This window comes from Vigna radiata, chromosome 7 (assembly GCF_000741045.1).
Source record: "Vigna radiata var. radiata cultivar VC1973A chromosome 7, Vradiata_ver6, whole genome shotgun sequence".
NCBI classification, from domain to species: Eukaryota; Viridiplantae; Streptophyta; class Magnoliopsida; order Fabales; family Fabaceae; genus Vigna; species Vigna radiata.
The window spans coordinates 35,164,033-35,180,149 of NC_028357.1; the positions used below are offsets into that span (position 1 = coordinate 35,164,033).

Sequence of the window (16,117 nt, forward strand, 5' to 3'; positions counted from 1 at the left end):
AATACGAAATTATTTTTATTGTGTCAATTTGTACTTTATGATGATGTTTTCAGACACTTCATGATATCAAGTACCTACAAGAAGACTTATTAGATTTTCTAGATTACTATGAGCAATCAGAGTACCCATACCTAATAGAGTTTAATTTAGAAACACTACTGTTGATGAAAAAAAAAAAAAAACCTTCAAATAATTATAAATCACCATAATTTGTTTGATCATTTAACTCAAGCTTCGATTACTGTTTTCTTTCTCCAATACAAACTTGGTAGGTTTAAAATGGAAAGGATAAGAGCAGCATGAGGAAAAGTAAATAAAACATTTCACTGCATCAAATTAAGTCATCTGTAATGGGAAAATACAATGAACTCATGTTATGCCTCAGAATAAAAGCTAACACTCTTTCTAAACAAAACTGGTCAAGTGTTTACCTACCAATTTACTCCTGTAACATTAGACGGTTGCTAATTAATGGTTGACAAAGATGCCACACCATTGCATTTATTATTTGTATAATGAAATTTTTACTTATGTTTTTTATCCTAAAAGAATTCCTGTGAACATGGTATCATCTGAAGAGCCATAACCCACAAAACCCAGCCATACTGCATGATCTTCTTCTGCATGTAGTGGCATCAACTCCACAATCTTCGTCTGTCAAACACCTGAAGTCACTACGAGCATCAGGGATGTGGCAAGCACTCTCAATATGTTGACCTGACTTTAAATTCAAAGCAGGACACACTTGCAGAGACATTGAGCTGATTCGACTCACTCTAGGTTGCCTCTGCACAGTAAGATAAATATTCAGTTTTTAAGTGTTTTGTGTAGTTCACGACCACCCAACTTCTTGAAAGTCTTGTTTTCTTTTCCAAGAAAACAAAAATCAATAAAAATAGTAGTAGACTCTATTTTGTAGTGCCAGCTAAGAATATTCTAAGAGTTTTTTTTTTCAGCATCATGTGCAAATGAAATGGAAGAAACAGAAATAAAAAAAATGAGTTGCTTTGGGAAAATTGTATATAAAGGCCATCAACTTCGACCTATTTGCAAAGTGCCATCAAGAGCTCTAAAATTGTTTGAATTAGTCCTAAACTACAACAATTACACTAATGGATCCTTTCACCCCACCTGCCATGAAGTTACTTTGGAAGAGTTCAATAATTACAATATTTTTATCCATTAGACGAGACCGACAAGGTTATGTGGATCACACGATGTCATTTGATCCAGTTGAAAACCAATTCACAGGAATATTAGTTGTTTTGAAATCCTTATAATAATTTTCTCCAATATTTTTTATCTCTATTACGAACTTTTATGAAGGATCCAGTCACAGGTCTAAAAATGGAAGAATCATTCTTCCAACCAATGCTGACTCTTCCTTCATAGAATTCCTTACTCACAAGTTTTTCTGAAAATTTATCATGATAATATTCCAATCAGACTTTCTTTTTAAACAGACTACAGAGATATCCCAAATTGATAAGATAAAAGCTAACGATTATCCTAATTGATAAAATAAAACATAAAGACATCCTTAAAGAGTAGGACCCTATCAAAGAAATATCCTAATTAATAAAATAAACATAAAAGAATCTTTAATAAATTGAATCATAATTGAAAATTTTCTCAATAAAAAATAATAATGCTAACTATCTTAAATCAGGGATTCTATTACAATGTGCAGATCTTATCAATACAGGGAAAGATAAAGAAGCATATACACCGAAATAATTTAAGATTTAAAGAGATACAGTAATCCTAATGAGTGGTCCACATTAATCTCCTTCTACCCAATTTTCATGAAACTGCAATCCAAGCAATCTACTCTCATTGATGCTTCTACTACGCTATGAAGGTTCAAACCTCCTTTACCAATTTTTTTGCTATTTCTCATCAGGTGTTATCCAATATCTCCTTTTATGCAATCATTTTGTATCATGTCCCTTCTTGTGTAACCACATATTTATCTTAACATACTTCTTCCTACTACTCCCCCCCTTTTTTTCTTATCCCTTTAAAGCTCCATATTGACTACCATAGAGTATAGTCGGTCACATTAGCACTGCAATAAAAGTTACCACTGGGTAGTACTAATTAGTCGCAAATAAATCCCTGTACTTTTGTGTCAGCGACCCAACATGTATCTTATGTGATGTCTTCATTAATTTTTCAATTTTGTGATATTAAAACCTATGAACTTAAACGTATACCTGTAGCATGACATCGTCCCAAAAGTCCTCTTGTTTCTAGTTAAAATAGTACCTCAGATTCCATCTTACTCCTACTAAAGCAAAAATTCTTTGATTTCAATGTTTATCACCAAACTCAAGTTTAGAGTCAACCTCTTCCCTAGATTTCTCCATAAAAACTATAAGCATGCATTTAGAGATACTGTCAGCGTTTTTCAAGCCAGCCATTATGCGCTGTTATCTTGTACAGGCTATCCATATATACGATCAACAAACAGAACTGATCAAGGCTATGATTGGATAAATTTCTCTAAAAGTACTATTAAAAGAAGAAAGTGTTAATAAAAAAATGAAACGAAATCTATTAGCTAAAATTAACTTGGGTAAAAAATAATTTGCAGAGGCTCTCATCTTACATATAAAATGTTTATGGAGAAGCCAAACAAACTCTAATTAATTCTAATTACAAGTAAATAGATTAAACAGCTGGCAAGAGATGTAACAAAAGGTTTGCATAAAATCAAGAAAAGTTGTCAAGATAAAACTTCAATTCTGATAGGAGAGATAACACTTAAAATAACTGCATCTAAGTTTTGTCCCTCTGTCCTAATTTTTTTCCCCCTTTTCATATTATGAAGTAAAAAAATTGATAAAAGTATATTTTAAAGGATATAGTTATAAATGATCAGGATGGAGGCTAAGATTTTACCAAAACACTCTTCAGTTAGAGTACCCAACAGCAGGTGGATGGAAGGATCTAATGACGTAATTATGGTTTATAGAGGCTTTTGCAAATGAGTAAAACTTTAGGAGATTTATCACACTTTTTTCATTTATCTATACAAGCACTACAGTAAATTGTAAAAATACCTTCACAAAAGTCCAATTGGTTGGAACATAAGCTTCTGGAAGCTCTTCATGCCAATTACTTAGTACCGGAAGAGGATGACCTTCAGTTGTAAATACGTAATTATTGTCATGTACAAACGAATCGTCAAAAAGAAGATATAAATATTTGCACCTGAAGAAAACACAGGATCTAATCAGAAAATCTGAAATACAATAATTACTTGAGAAAAATTCCCATTTGCTTCTTTTGTTTCAAAATTTTTAACCTTAGCATTATGAAAGAGGAAGAAAAGGTCTCACGTTTCAGCAAGAAAAAAACTATGCTGATGATCTTCCAATTGCATAGTTGTCACATCCTTAATACTTGCAAAACCACCTTCAACTTTGGTGTATAAATTAAGGGAATTCACTATTGATTCACCGACTTCAATATACCATGGATCTGAAATTAATAATGGTTGAATATATCATTATTAGTCAGGTAGGATTCTCTTTATTGATGTCATAGAGATTAAATTTAAAAGATAATATATATTTAGTAAAATCGAATATCTGTGATATTGTTATGATGTCGTGTTGATAGAAAATACCAAGATAATACTCATTTTTATGATAAAGTCCTAGGTCAAGTACTAATGTATTACAGCATGAAGATGCCTAGCTGCCAGATTATTTGACAGAAATGTTGCTATATGCTAATAGCTTTCTTGTTAAATTTAGAGTTTGAAACCCTTTCTATCGTGGAAAAATGTATTTACATGTACACCACTCTTTTCAAGAGCATACTATTTTAGAAGCAGTTGAACCTAATGCCTCAATGTCGACAAACTTAAAATAGAAAGGTGGAAGAACTATCAGACCTTTAGTAGCTTGATATAAGTAGAATGTTGACTCAGCCAATTCAGGACGTAAGGGATAATATTTTTCAGTGGGATGAATCATCTGGTGGTCCAGCAAATACCTTTTACACGGATTTGGATTTATGATTCAATGTGATACATATATTATATAGTACTGTAAGAACAAAAACCGGATTACAGATTGATGGCAAAATCAGAGAATACCTCTCTGGTAGCACTCCATATCTCTTCCACACATGGAAGAACTCACGGTGAGAGGAATTAGCAGCCATAACATCCCCAATAAGAACCTGCTCTCCATAAGCCATATGCAATTACAAACTCAGAAAGATATCAAACCTAATTTTTGAGTAAGTAAAATTCAAAGTCCAGCTACTAGCCTGTAGGCCAGGCCAAAATGCTTGAAGGCTTGTAAGCTGCCAATAAGTTGCTCTTCCAGTCCTCATATCAGCTTCATGGTACCTGCATTAGGCCAACCAGTCCAGGTTACAATTGTTGATCACATTCTCCCATCAGCACCTTTCAAGTACTGTATAAAAGTACAGTTTAGACAGCATAAACCAAAAGCAAAGACTTTCTTAACAAGTGTGATACCAAGCACCGTGTCTGAAATATTTCTGCACAGCAACATAAGCAGAGTGAAACATCTTCCAAAAGTCCTCCTTCCCAAAAAGGATATGGGCTTTGAGAAGATACTCGTAGAAGGAATCAACCCCTAAAATAACCCAGGGAAATAAAATCCAACAAAAGAAACATGAAGATTATATGCTGCACTATCCAATGAGCCGAACCAGTGAGAATATCCCTGGTGGGTCAGAGTTAACCTACCAGCTCCAATTCCTGATGAATATTCGATCCATTGCCCAGTTGCCACATCCAATGTGGTTCCAAATAGTTTTAATGAGCTCTGCATACTCCACAGCTTGCGAAGAGCACGTAAAGCTACTGATTCGTATATGGGGTCGCCAGTCATTTTTGATAAAGCACCCATTTCAAGAATCAGCGAACCTGCATAAAGAAGAATTAGAAGCAAATTAAATCATTTTACTATACCCTAGTCTTAAAACACTAAGCTAGACCTCTCACCACACCCTGAAGTGCTTGTTTCTGTAGTCTCATTCTCCATTACTCCATACTGTGTACAGAATATTTTGCATTGATAGGGAGTTATATATCATTCTAAAAGAGTACAAAAAGTTTAAAGAAAATGCAACGGACTACAATCTATAATTTTTTATGTCTAAATATTTGAATTAACATGGTTCAGGTACAAGATTAACACCTTATAATCTAAAGTCTTTGATGTATGCGTAGATGGAAGAATCACATACTCCAAGCGCAAATCTGACCAAACTAATTCCATTCAACAACTTTTCTATGAGCATTAAATGATTCAACAGTTGGATCTAAAGTTCTCTTTACATATATCAAGTCTACAGAATTCTTTGCAATTTAAAAACTAATTATTTCTCTATCAGTAAACTTTATTTTAAAGTATAATATACTTTATAAATAAAAGTAAATGTTGCATATAGAAATGAATATCTATCTATCTATTATGGCATTTAGAGGCATCTCATGGCCCCAACTGGTGATCTGGCACAGAACTGTAAAAGTTTAACCGTTTTTATTCCATCAGAATCAATGTAGTAAAGAACAAAAGAGATATAACCTAATGTTGGCTGTTATGCTAACATATTGGCAAGATCACGATCTTGTGCAGTACACCTATAATGCTCAGCCTGTACCTATCCAACTTTAAGATATTTAGAGATATATTTATAACTGAATATACTTAAAAAATATTTATTTGTTATCACATATATACATATATCTGGGAAATTAGGTTAAATGGAAATTGATATATTTATTACAAAGAGATCATACAAGATATATACAGGAGACCTAAGCTATTTTAGGAAATATAATAACTATATTCTATTCTAGAATCCCTTGATTTATGGGATTGTCCCTATTTATTCAAATCTGTACCGATTACAATAAAATATATACTTGTAATGAAATACACAAATTTCCTAATTTATTCTTTCCTAAAATACTATTTGATTTCCCACAATATACACTATATATCCAAGTTGGAGTTCAGATGTTCGTCATGATTTTGTCCTTAAAAGACTTCTTGGAGGATCAAAAGGGAGGAAGGTACATTTAAATTGTTATTGGACTCGACACTTGGGTGATGTGGAACTAATAGATGTATTGAAACACAACTTAATAACATTATTAACATAATTGGACTTAGAATTTTCGGAAGCTAAAACTTACTAAGTTCTCAGCTTGTTAAAAATAAGTGCATTTAACAAGGAAAATAATTTAAAAGTAAAGTTCATAAACCAAATGGCTGAAGAGAAGAGACGACATAACGAAATGAACCATCCCAAAAACTGTTGACTGCTGAAGAGATAACAAAAGAAGCACCAAAATAATCATTGCCATGGAAACATAACATAAGAATGATGCACAATCGGAAGATACGCTATTTCACAACCAAGGTGAAGGGACATTGGAAGAAAGATGCCCAACAAGAGAAAAAACATCATTAAAAATATTTATAGTGGGTCCCAAGCCTTTTCAAATTTATCAAAACGGTTTTGGAAGCTTTAAACCACATGATTAACTTCAAACTGTAGAAGAAAAGCAAAAACCTTTGAAAAGTGTGACAGCATGTGAAAAACTTGATCTGTCTTAATGGACTTGAAAATGGCCAATAAAATGTCAACCAACAGCCCTACCAGAGCCAAAGTTAAAATTCAAACAGTGTCGTGAATATTGTAAGTAGATGTCATGCAAGTATATACACAAACACAATATGTCAATTCATGCAGAGATATAAACAGAAAGACAAAACAGAGTCAAACAGACAGGAAGGCAAACAAACACAGATGGAACAGAACAATACACACGGCACCAGGACCAAATGGACAGAAACAGACAAAGATGGCCACCACACACAACAGAGACAAGGTTAAACAGCCTGTTCGAGTGGTGGAACCGAAACACAATGGAATGTGGTAGAACTTAATACAGAAGACAAGCTGACCTTGGAGGGAGGAATTACTGAAAAGGTGGACTGGTGCACAGTTTCATGCCAGAACATTGGTAGAGATCAATGGTGAGGGGTGGCATGCCTGGATGGACTGACTAACCTAAAAATTCATACCCCCCCACCCCACACACACACACCCCTCAAAGTGACTAATGTTGAATTCAATGATGGGCTCATCTTGTTGAGTTGGCAATGGGAAGGACAACATCTAGTGACAGCAGAAAACAAGCTGGAAATGTATTTCTTTAAATTAATGATGCAACAAGAACTTTTGACTGTTGACTACAGGATTAATATTGACATACTTATCTTCAAACATTCAAAAGCTTACCAACCAAATTAAATGAAAATAACATATAAGCTGATGGCTTTCCCTCTAAATAAAAGATTTACAGAATGACAGACTTTGAATGCTCTATGCATACCTTTAAGTTAATCCATGCATATGGCAATCCAGTAGGCGTATTAAATGCTGGTAGGAAGCGTTTCCCTAAATCTTCAGCCAGAACTAGCAGCTGATTGTTGTAAGCCCCTTGTAACAACTTCTTCGAAGAATCAGATAAAAGCAAATGAGCAGAGACAAGTCCTCCAAGAACTCTTATGTTGCACTGAATGATTACAATCAAGTGATAAGGAAACCACATTATAGTGCTTAAGAATTCAAGTGTTTAGAAAACAAAAATTTCCAATATCATTCCACATCGTGTCACACAAAACTCTGGACTCAAGAATTTCAACCCAGTCGAAATATTTACCTCAAAAAGATTTATGCGTGCATCAACATCAAATGTCAGATTTTCTGAAAGCCAAAGCACTGCCCTCTCAAATTCAGTGTTATTTCCCATAATAACAAGGCTAATAAAATAAAGAACATTATGGATCAGTTTCCACATCAACAAGATAGACAAGCTGAACTCATCATAAACAGGACAAATTGAATAAAAACAAAATTACATAAACTAACAACTCATGTGGTAGCTGAATACACATACCTAGACAGCGATTCAATAAGTGTAAGCGCAGAGCCATTATAGTCTTGAGGCAAGTGTTCAAGCTGCAGTAGTAAACAGTTATTTCCACAGTTTTCTGACTGATTTTCCTCTTCCGTTCTTAAATAGAGATATCATTACCTTCAAATTTCCCAGCTCACTCAGGGAGTTGGTGAAAGTTTTAGAGATAGGTTTAAGCTCGTCATGCTGCAAAAATATGACAATCTAAACATTGCACACTATTGTACGTCAATAAAAGAAATATGTCATATAGCAACATTGACTGACCGGAAATGCATATGTCATATAGTTGTCATACGCGTGGTAAAACCTGCAAACAAAAAGTGCCACAAACCAACAACATTAATAAATAATTGTTCTCCAGGGAAGAAAATAATACTCAACCTACTTCAGAGATTAGGTATGGCAATTCCTACCACCTTCATTGCCTCTTCTGTAAAACTCACTATCAGTATAATTCAAGGATCGAAGTAGTAGGACACGTAAAACAATCAATAAGTTCAATACGCCTTCGATTTAGCTAGGAAAACGTAAGCCTAGTTTTCTTAATGTGGTTTCCCCATACCTACCTAACTCGAAACTAGACGCGTGAGCTAAACATTTCCGAGAAAGAGATGAACAAGTAAAATTGAAATGTTAAGAAGACTACGGAATCGGAGGGTGATATTTACATACATATTGCGAACTTTCTCTTTCATGCGCTTTTTCTTGGCCGCCCAAGGGGATTGTGATTGGGACATGGAAAAGTCGGAAAGTGCGAGAAGGAAGAGAAGAAGAAGCAGACATGTTGTGTAATGACGAGGATGAAACATGGGTTTTGAGGACTTTGGTTTGAAACCAAGGGGAAAAAAGAGTAGCGGATTATGGTATGCTGTCGCAGTGAACGAGAGAGAATCGGGTAAGATCTGATCAATGTTTCATCTTTTGTCTTTCTTCTGTATCCATGGTTCCATTTATGTTTTTTTAAATTAAAATTTTCATTTTTCATTCTTATTTAATAGGGTTAAAAATGTTTTTAGTCCATATACTTTGGGGCGATTTTGGTTTTAGTCCCTTTTTCAAACTATGGTACAATTTAGTCTTTCAACTTTAGAAAACTCTAGTTTTAGTCCTTTTTACCAAATTTTTTTAACTTTATTTTTTGTTTCAGACGTGTTTCATTGTAGCATTTGGATTGTTTACACTGTTTGACACATTTTTGCTTCAATGTTAACTGAGAAACGCGTTTGAAACAACAAATAAAATTAAAAAAAATTGGTAAAAAGGACTAAAACCAGAGTTTTCTAAAGTTGAAGGACTAAATTGTACCATAGTTTGATAGAGGGACTAAAACCAAAATCGCTCCAAATTATAGGGACTAAAAACATATTTAACCCTATTTAATACAATCTCATAATTTCTCTATTTTATTTACTACGTAGCTTTTTCACTTAAAAGTAATTTTTTTCTGTATATTCTGCTAAATCATTTTCTTAATTTTAATTTTTGCCAAATGTTACTTTAAAAATTAAAAATTACCTTAATATTTAATATTTAATTGCAATAATATTTTGATAGGTCAATGTTAGACGTCAACATTGACGTGAGCAAAATCTTATCTTGGGAAGTCTACACGGACACTTTGATCTGACTGACCCCGACATTCACATCTACTACGTGTGTTCATATCAGCCATTTGAAATTCAGTAAATATCAGTAAATATAACATGTTAGGATAAAATTATTTTTTAGCGTAAATTCTATATATAGGACAAAACCTGCTTCGAAATATTTTGTAATATTTATAAATTATCTTAGCATTACAAACTAATGTTTTCAAAATTTATAATTAAAATTATAAGAGGATGTAAGTTAAATTCCATCAGTACTTTTCCCTGACAATTATGTATTTCGATAAATATATACAATAAATAAGTTTTATGTATTTTTTTCGAGATTTATTATTGTGAGATTTTATTTTAATAATTTTAACACTAATGTACTGTGACCAAACGGTCATATAATTAGGATAAAGCGAAAAAGACCATTAAGAATAGGCAAAATACGATTAAGCTCATGAAATTCAAATGATACAAGTATTGATTAGAGACTAAATAGACACTTATAACAATAAACATTCTTAAAGACTGCTGTAAAATAAGATTATAGATAAATGTTACTTAGTAGATAATAGATCAAGGTTGGATCGTGATTTAGAGTTTCACTCATCTTAGACTTTGTCTTAAAAATTATAAATAAAGACCAAAGGTAAGAGATAAATAATCGTATTTACTGTGAATTTAAGACTTTGTTCTGACTCCAATCATATTAATTACTGACTTAGCATCAAGTGTGTGTTCTATGGAGATACTCACTCTACACCCCAAATAACTAGTATGAAATCATATATTTAATAAACAATAATAGTTAACTTAAAAGAAAACATATAAAATATTATTATAGTTATTTAAACTTGACTATAACACCAAACTTTATATATAATGAATTTCTAAAGTTAAAAGTATCTATACATAAATCAATCGTTTTAAAATATTTTTTCAAACCTCTAAATATACATAAGAATTAATCCTACCGTCTATACATCACCTTCATCGTCGTCCAATGTAAGACTCATGAAGAATATCTATTTTAATAAATAGTAGTAAATTTTAGCATTATTATTAGTAATAATAATTTTAATGAATAGAAAATATAATTAATTAAAATAAATTATGGTTAGAAAAATTAAAATTTATAATAGAAAATTATAATAATTTTAGAAGAAGAGGTTTAAAATTTTGAAAACCTATTTTAAAAGGTTTTGTAAAAAAACACAAATAAAACAAAAATGAATAGGAAAAAATGTAAATAATGCCAGTGGAAAAGGCATCCTACGAGACATTGAAGATGCAGATAAGAACATTGGGTAGTGAATGATTAAAATATTATTTTTTAATAAAATAATATTTAAAAAAAAAAACTTGAATAGTAAAAATTTTTTGACTATAAATAACGAAGAGGAAAGGAGGACTCTGCACAAGAACGAAATAAAATAAGAGAGAAAGGGAAAGAAGGAAAGAGAGTAGAGATTCTGGAGGATCTTCGGAAGAACAACTTCTGAGTAGGAAACTAAGTCTGAAAAAGAGGTAAGGAAAGCTAACCTTTCTAAACTTTTATATTACGAGATGTCTTGAAATTTTGTGTAGTTACTGTTAATGAAAAACCTATTTGTATGACTATTTGAATTTATATGTTAATATTATATGCTGTTATTTTAAATCTGTGAATAAGAAATTTGTTAATAACAAGTTAGAGAATACTTTAGATAGGAAAGACATGATTATTAAATTATCCATTGTGACACACTTCTCTTTCGTGAAAGTCTAATATTTCTCAAGAACTAATTACGGCATAAATTTTTATTTCTTAAAATAAAATAATGTATACTTCATAAATCAAGTTTAACAAAAGAAAAATACAAAAGAATTGTAGACGTCATTGGGGATAAGGGTAGAACGTAGATTATTTTAATATTATATAGTATCAATATTGATAGAATAAATTTACTGGTTGAAAAAGGACAATCTTAGAGCAACTCCTATACCAGTTCATTAGGATGTCGAATTTGTTTCTTCAAAAAACACTATGCGTCACTTGAATTTATCTTAAAAAGAGGTTCCTTGTTACAAGGAACTGTTTCTTTATCGTAAGATATATGTCTTGAAGTGTGGATTTCTTACTATTAGAGTAAAGGATATAAACGTGAGCTTCTTAAAGTTTCTTATTAGTAAAACGATGTATAGGTTTCTTATGAGTGATGTGACAGTACAAAGACATAATTTTTAGTGTGCTTAGAAACTGAAATACGTTTCTCCCATTGAATATGTACTATACGCAATTCATGGAGTATGCCTGCATGTTTAATGTCCATTTTCCAGAAAGACCCCTTCACAAGATTAAAAATGGAAAAGCTTTACATAATCTAATCCCTGCGAGTACATCATGCACTACCACACAATTGTTGGCCATTTTTTCATGTCATAAAAATTGTTCCTTTGCCAAGCAGCCTAAGTCAAAACCACCTAGTATTCTAATAGTAACAAGATTAGAGTGCGAAACCCACATTGAATTCTTTTAGTTTGAGAATCAAAAAGTGAAAATAACATGTTTGCCCCACTCAAAGTTCAATCTTACTCTTTACAATAATTCAATAAAGGGCAGGACTCATCATTACCTTTTCCTCCTTTCTGGTTACCCTTTTTACTGGAGCATTGGCGGCAAAGCTTTCCGTGCGTATACATAAGGCAATTTAGGTCAAACTTAAGTTCATTTGGTATCCGTTGGTTTAGATGAAGATACGACTTATTTCTGTCTGCAACAGCTGGTACCCAACCCATGGTTTTTGCAATCTCAAATATCTGCATAAATATTCAACTGAATCAAGTGTTACAAATATGAGTATACAGTAAAGGATGAAATCATGCTTACATGAGTGTCCACTGGAAAATCATCTTGCTGAAGATTGAACATCAACACACAAGCCACCTACAATCAATCCCGCAATTTAGAGAAACCAACACGAAGGGGGAAACAGCAAATAAATTTCACGTGATGTTGTTTGCTTACTGAGCGAGGATGCAATACAATATACAATCATCATTGATGTGTTATTAACATAAATTTGTCCAGCGAATAACACAGGCCATACTTAATCTACCGCAAGTAGCAACCAATTTGCACTCTTACAAAGATCTGAATGCCTATATACCATGATATCTCAAAAAGAATGGGAAACAAGGAAAGTCTTTCCTCATAGGATTATATCCTCCTCGTAAAACAGGTTAAAGAAAACAGTGACCCAATGAGAGTGAAATTTCTTCATATTTCAACCAAATAAGAAATATGGTGACAGAAAGCTTATCATTTCATTGCGTGGAGTGGCCTGTTGGACAAATTGCATTCTCTGGTTCTCTACACTGAAACTGCTCTGTATTATCTCTCTATATTGTCCGCGTTAACGCTGCTATAGATTTCATATACCAAATATTGTTGCTAAAACATGGTCACACATGCATGCACGTGAAAAATAATTTTACTGTGACAATGACATACTTGAGCTCTACTGGACCGAGGCTCTTAACTACGTCCAAAAATAGAAAATCAACATCATTGGCAAAGCAAGCCAGTACAAGGATGTTTATACTATTTTTACGGTTGCCACTTCTTTTGCAGATAAAAGGTTTGGTGTAAATATTTTGAAATCAATTGAAAATTTTGGATAACAGTTGTCTGTGAACGAGAAACAAACAAAGAACTGAAAGAAATAAACATAAAACTGAAAAAAAAAAATCAACATCAGAACACTGGCTGCGATGGAAACAGCATCATTTGCCAGAATTCACATTTTGATCAAACTAAAACAGAAGTATCTCACTTTTCACAAGGATTCAAGGTAGCCCTGTTTGAGGAATGTTTTTTGAAAAGAATTAAAGAAAAACATTCTGATACACAGTTTCCAAAATATGTGGTATATTGAAAAGGGAAACACTTCAATTTAAGAAGTAACACGACAAAGATTTATGCATAGCCAGGCATGAAATATTGTACGCGACCACAAGGTTGCTTGATCTACAAAAGTATAATTCAACATAAACTCACTCATATTTTCTAGGGATGTTATCAAAAGCCATCATAATTCCCAAGTCTTAACAAATGACAATGACCAAAACGGCATACAAAAGTACCACGAGGCCAAATAATTTGAACAGAGCTTCAAAGTGTTGAGATTTTGAATGCTTGAATATTAGCTGAATAACTGCAAAATGAAGAGGCAAGTAAAACTGCTAAAGAAAAAGAAGAATACTGTTTTGGGACCAATTCCTTTGAAAAGGGACAGCTCAGCCTTAACTTCATCGACGGACAAATCTCGCAGATACTCCAAACAAAATTGACCTTTTCTCTCGCGCAAACAACGCAGCACGTTCTTAATGCATGAAGCCTTGGTCGGGGCCAGACCTCCGCATCGAATGGCATTCTCCAAGTCCTTGGACTCAGCACCGAAAACCTTCAACACAGAAGACGGCACCGTTTAAAAGCTAACAGCAAAAAACAAGATTGAAACGAGCGATTACAAAAGAATACGTTTGATACATACATGTTCCCAAGTGGGGAAAGAGGTTTTGAGAGAAGCGAAGGCCTTTTGGGAATTGGTCTCAGTGGTGTTCTGCGAGAGGACAGTTCGGACCAAACCGTCGAGAACAGGTTCGGGTGACTCCGACTGGACCGCGTCGCGGTACTTTGCGAGTTCCGGGGGAATGCCGTGTAGGGCTAAGAGAGTGTCTCGTACGGCTTCGCATTCTTGCGGGGTGGGTCGAGCGTGGGATGGGAACGGATCTTTCACAGTTCCGGTTCGGGTCGGGTCGGAACGAACCGGCTTCGGCTTCGGCTTTGGCTCTTCAGCGCCCGGCACCAGCTGCTTCCTCTTCCGCTTCCTTTCCATTCTCTTCTTCCCCTCTCTCCTGACGACGTTGCAATCCGTGTTTTTACCTTTTTCACCGCTCCCTTGCTACTTTTTCTAATTTAACCCTTTATAGTGGCTGATTACTGCAAAAGTACATGATTAGCCATTTACAATAAATTTGAAAAATAATTGCAACGTGCTTAAATCAAGTTAGAACTTAAACCTTTATCTTTTGTTTGTAAGCAATTGAGTTTTAATATACGTGTCGAATTTATGACATAAGTTGTTATATGATAAACTTTTTTTTCTTCTGGAAAAGTAACGACTCCTTTGGTTAAATAAGTTAGGGTAAAATATATTTTTAGTTCCTTATATTTTGGGGTGATTTTGGTTTTAGACTTTCTTTCAAACTAAAGTATAATTTAGTCTTTCAACTTTAGAAAACTCTGGTTTTAGTATTTTTTTACCAAATCTTTTTAACTTTATTTGTTGTTTTAAACACCTTTCATTATAACATTTGGATTGTTTACACTGTTTGACACATTTTTGGTTCAATGTTAACTGAGAAACGCTGAGAAACGCGTTTGAAACAACAAATAAAGTTAAAAAGATTTGATAAAAAAGGCTAAAACCAGAATTGTCTAATGAAGGACTAAATTGTACCTTAGTTTGAAAGATGGACTAAAACCAAAATCGCCCCAAAGTATAGGGACTAAAAACATATTTAACCCAATAAATTACGATTAAATTATTCACTTAGAATTAGTTTGGATAACTTTTATTATTTATATTTTTTTATTGGTAATTTCATCATCTTTATATTTTAAGTTTTGATTCGTTTTGATTTATATTTATTTTTTATTTAATTAAGTTTTTTTAAATTTAATATGATTTATTATGTTAAAGTGACATTATTGAAAATGTCACCTAAGTTTATATTTATTAGAATAATTTTTTAATTTGAAATTTATATGATTTTGATATGTGAGATTTTTTAAGTAGAAAATGACTTATATGTTAACAGATGACAGATTTCAATTTTAACACGAGCGTAAATATTTTTGTCCTCCAAAAGTTGTAGATTTGTACAGAAGAGTGGAAGAACGGTGTGGGTCCTCTTCCTAGCTGTTCTTGGAGGTTTGAAATTGAGACCCGACCCGCAGAAATTGTGGTGGGCCTTAGGGACCAATAAGGTACCTCAGACTCTGCCACCAAAAAACCAACACAATCAAATTAAGGCTAAAGGCTAAATAGAATACGGTTTTGCATAAACTAGTCTTATATTAGGTTGTTTCATCCTAACCTCCAAGCTTTCATCTTGCATCTCCAAAAATTACCATTTTAATCTTAATTATTATTATTTTAATATTTTCTCTTTCTTCATAAAGTCATTATGTATCTCTCTAATTTTTTCTCTTTCTTATTAAAGTCAACCTACGCCCTTCTAATTTTTTTTTCTCTCTTATTATAGTCATTCTAAACTTTAAAATCTATATAATTTTTTATATAAAATTTTTAAATTTCATTTTAAATTTAATAATAGTTTAATTTAATTTAAAATTTTAAAATTATTTAATATACGTTTATTTCTTAANAATTATTAAAATATAATTTTTATTATTATAATAGTTATGTTAAAAAAATAAAAACAAAAGTAACTAATATTTAAACAATTGTTTAAAAATATTATAAATAAT

General features: G+C 32.7%; 2 protein-coding genes across 3 annotated transcripts; both read right to left on the reverse strand.

Moving 5' to 3' along the window:
- Nucleotides 1-300: 300 nt before the first annotated feature.
- LOC106768949 (alpha-mannosidase I MNS5) lies at nucleotides 301-8,914 on the reverse strand. Of its 2 annotated transcripts, XM_014654353.2 has the most exons (15): nucleotides 8,657-8,914; nucleotides 8,249-8,291; nucleotides 8,102-8,167; nucleotides 7,964-8,025; nucleotides 7,727-7,826; nucleotides 7,397-7,579; nucleotides 4,991-5,039; nucleotides 4,733-4,912; nucleotides 4,499-4,619; nucleotides 4,285-4,366; nucleotides 4,109-4,194; nucleotides 3,905-4,005; nucleotides 3,345-3,486; nucleotides 3,066-3,216; nucleotides 301-787 (listed from the first exon to the last, which is right to left on the reverse strand). In XM_014654353.2, the coding sequence occupies exons 1-15, from the start codon at nucleotides 8,791-8,793 to the stop codon at nucleotides 569-571; spliced, it is 1,722 nt and encodes a 573-aa protein (XP_014509839.1). In that variant the 5' UTR covers nucleotides 8,794-8,914; the 3' UTR covers nucleotides 301-568. The 2 variants fall into 2 exon arrangements, with proteins under 2 accessions (XP_014509839.1, XP_022639265.1); XM_022783544.1 differs by lacking the exon at nucleotides 3,345-3,486 and having other exon boundaries at nucleotides 3,066-3,145.
- A 3,054-nt stretch (nucleotides 8,915-11,968) lies between these two features.
- Nucleotides 11,969-14,535, reverse strand: LOC106767214 (putative DNA glycosylase At3g47830). The gene is made up of 4 exons (XM_014652055.2): nucleotides 14,115-14,535; nucleotides 13,824-14,024; nucleotides 12,449-12,505; nucleotides 11,969-12,378 (listed from the first exon to the last, which is right to left on the reverse strand). The coding sequence occupies exons 1-4, from the start codon at nucleotides 14,457-14,459 to the stop codon at nucleotides 12,151-12,153; spliced, it is 831 nt and encodes a 276-aa protein (XP_014507541.1). The 5' UTR covers nucleotides 14,460-14,535; the 3' UTR covers nucleotides 11,969-12,150.
- Nucleotides 14,536-16,117: the final 1,582 nt, after the last annotated feature.

What these genes read in the sequence shown, in the direction of transcription:
- LOC106768949 (XM_014654353.2), bottom strand. Translation starts at nt 8,793, where the DNA reads ATGTTTCATCCTCGTCATTACACAACATGTCTGCTTCTTCTTCTCTTC. An exon ending in AAAGAGAAAGTTCGCAATAT is followed by an intron (nt 8,292 to 8,656) that starts GTATGTAAATAT and finishes TTTTGTTTGCAG; the next exon opens with GTTTTACCACGCGTATGACA. An exon ending in ATATGACATATGCATTTCCG is followed by an intron (nt 8,168 to 8,248) that starts GTCAGTCAATGT and finishes ATATTTTTGCAG; the next exon opens with CATGACGAGCTTAAACCTAT.
- LOC106767214 (XM_014652055.2), bottom strand. Translation starts at nt 14,459, where the DNA reads ATGGAAAGGAAGCGGAAGAGGAAGCAGCTGGTGCCGGGCGCTGAAGAG. An exon ending in CTTTCCCCACTTGGGAACAT is followed by an intron (nt 14,025 to 14,114) that starts GTATGTATCAAA and finishes TCTGTGTTGAAG; the next exon opens with GTTTTCGGTGCTGAGTCCAA. An exon ending in ATTTTCCAGTGGACACTCAT is followed by an intron (nt 12,379 to 12,448) that starts GTAAGCATGATT and finishes ATATTTATGCAG; the next exon opens with ATATTTGAGATTGCAAAAAC.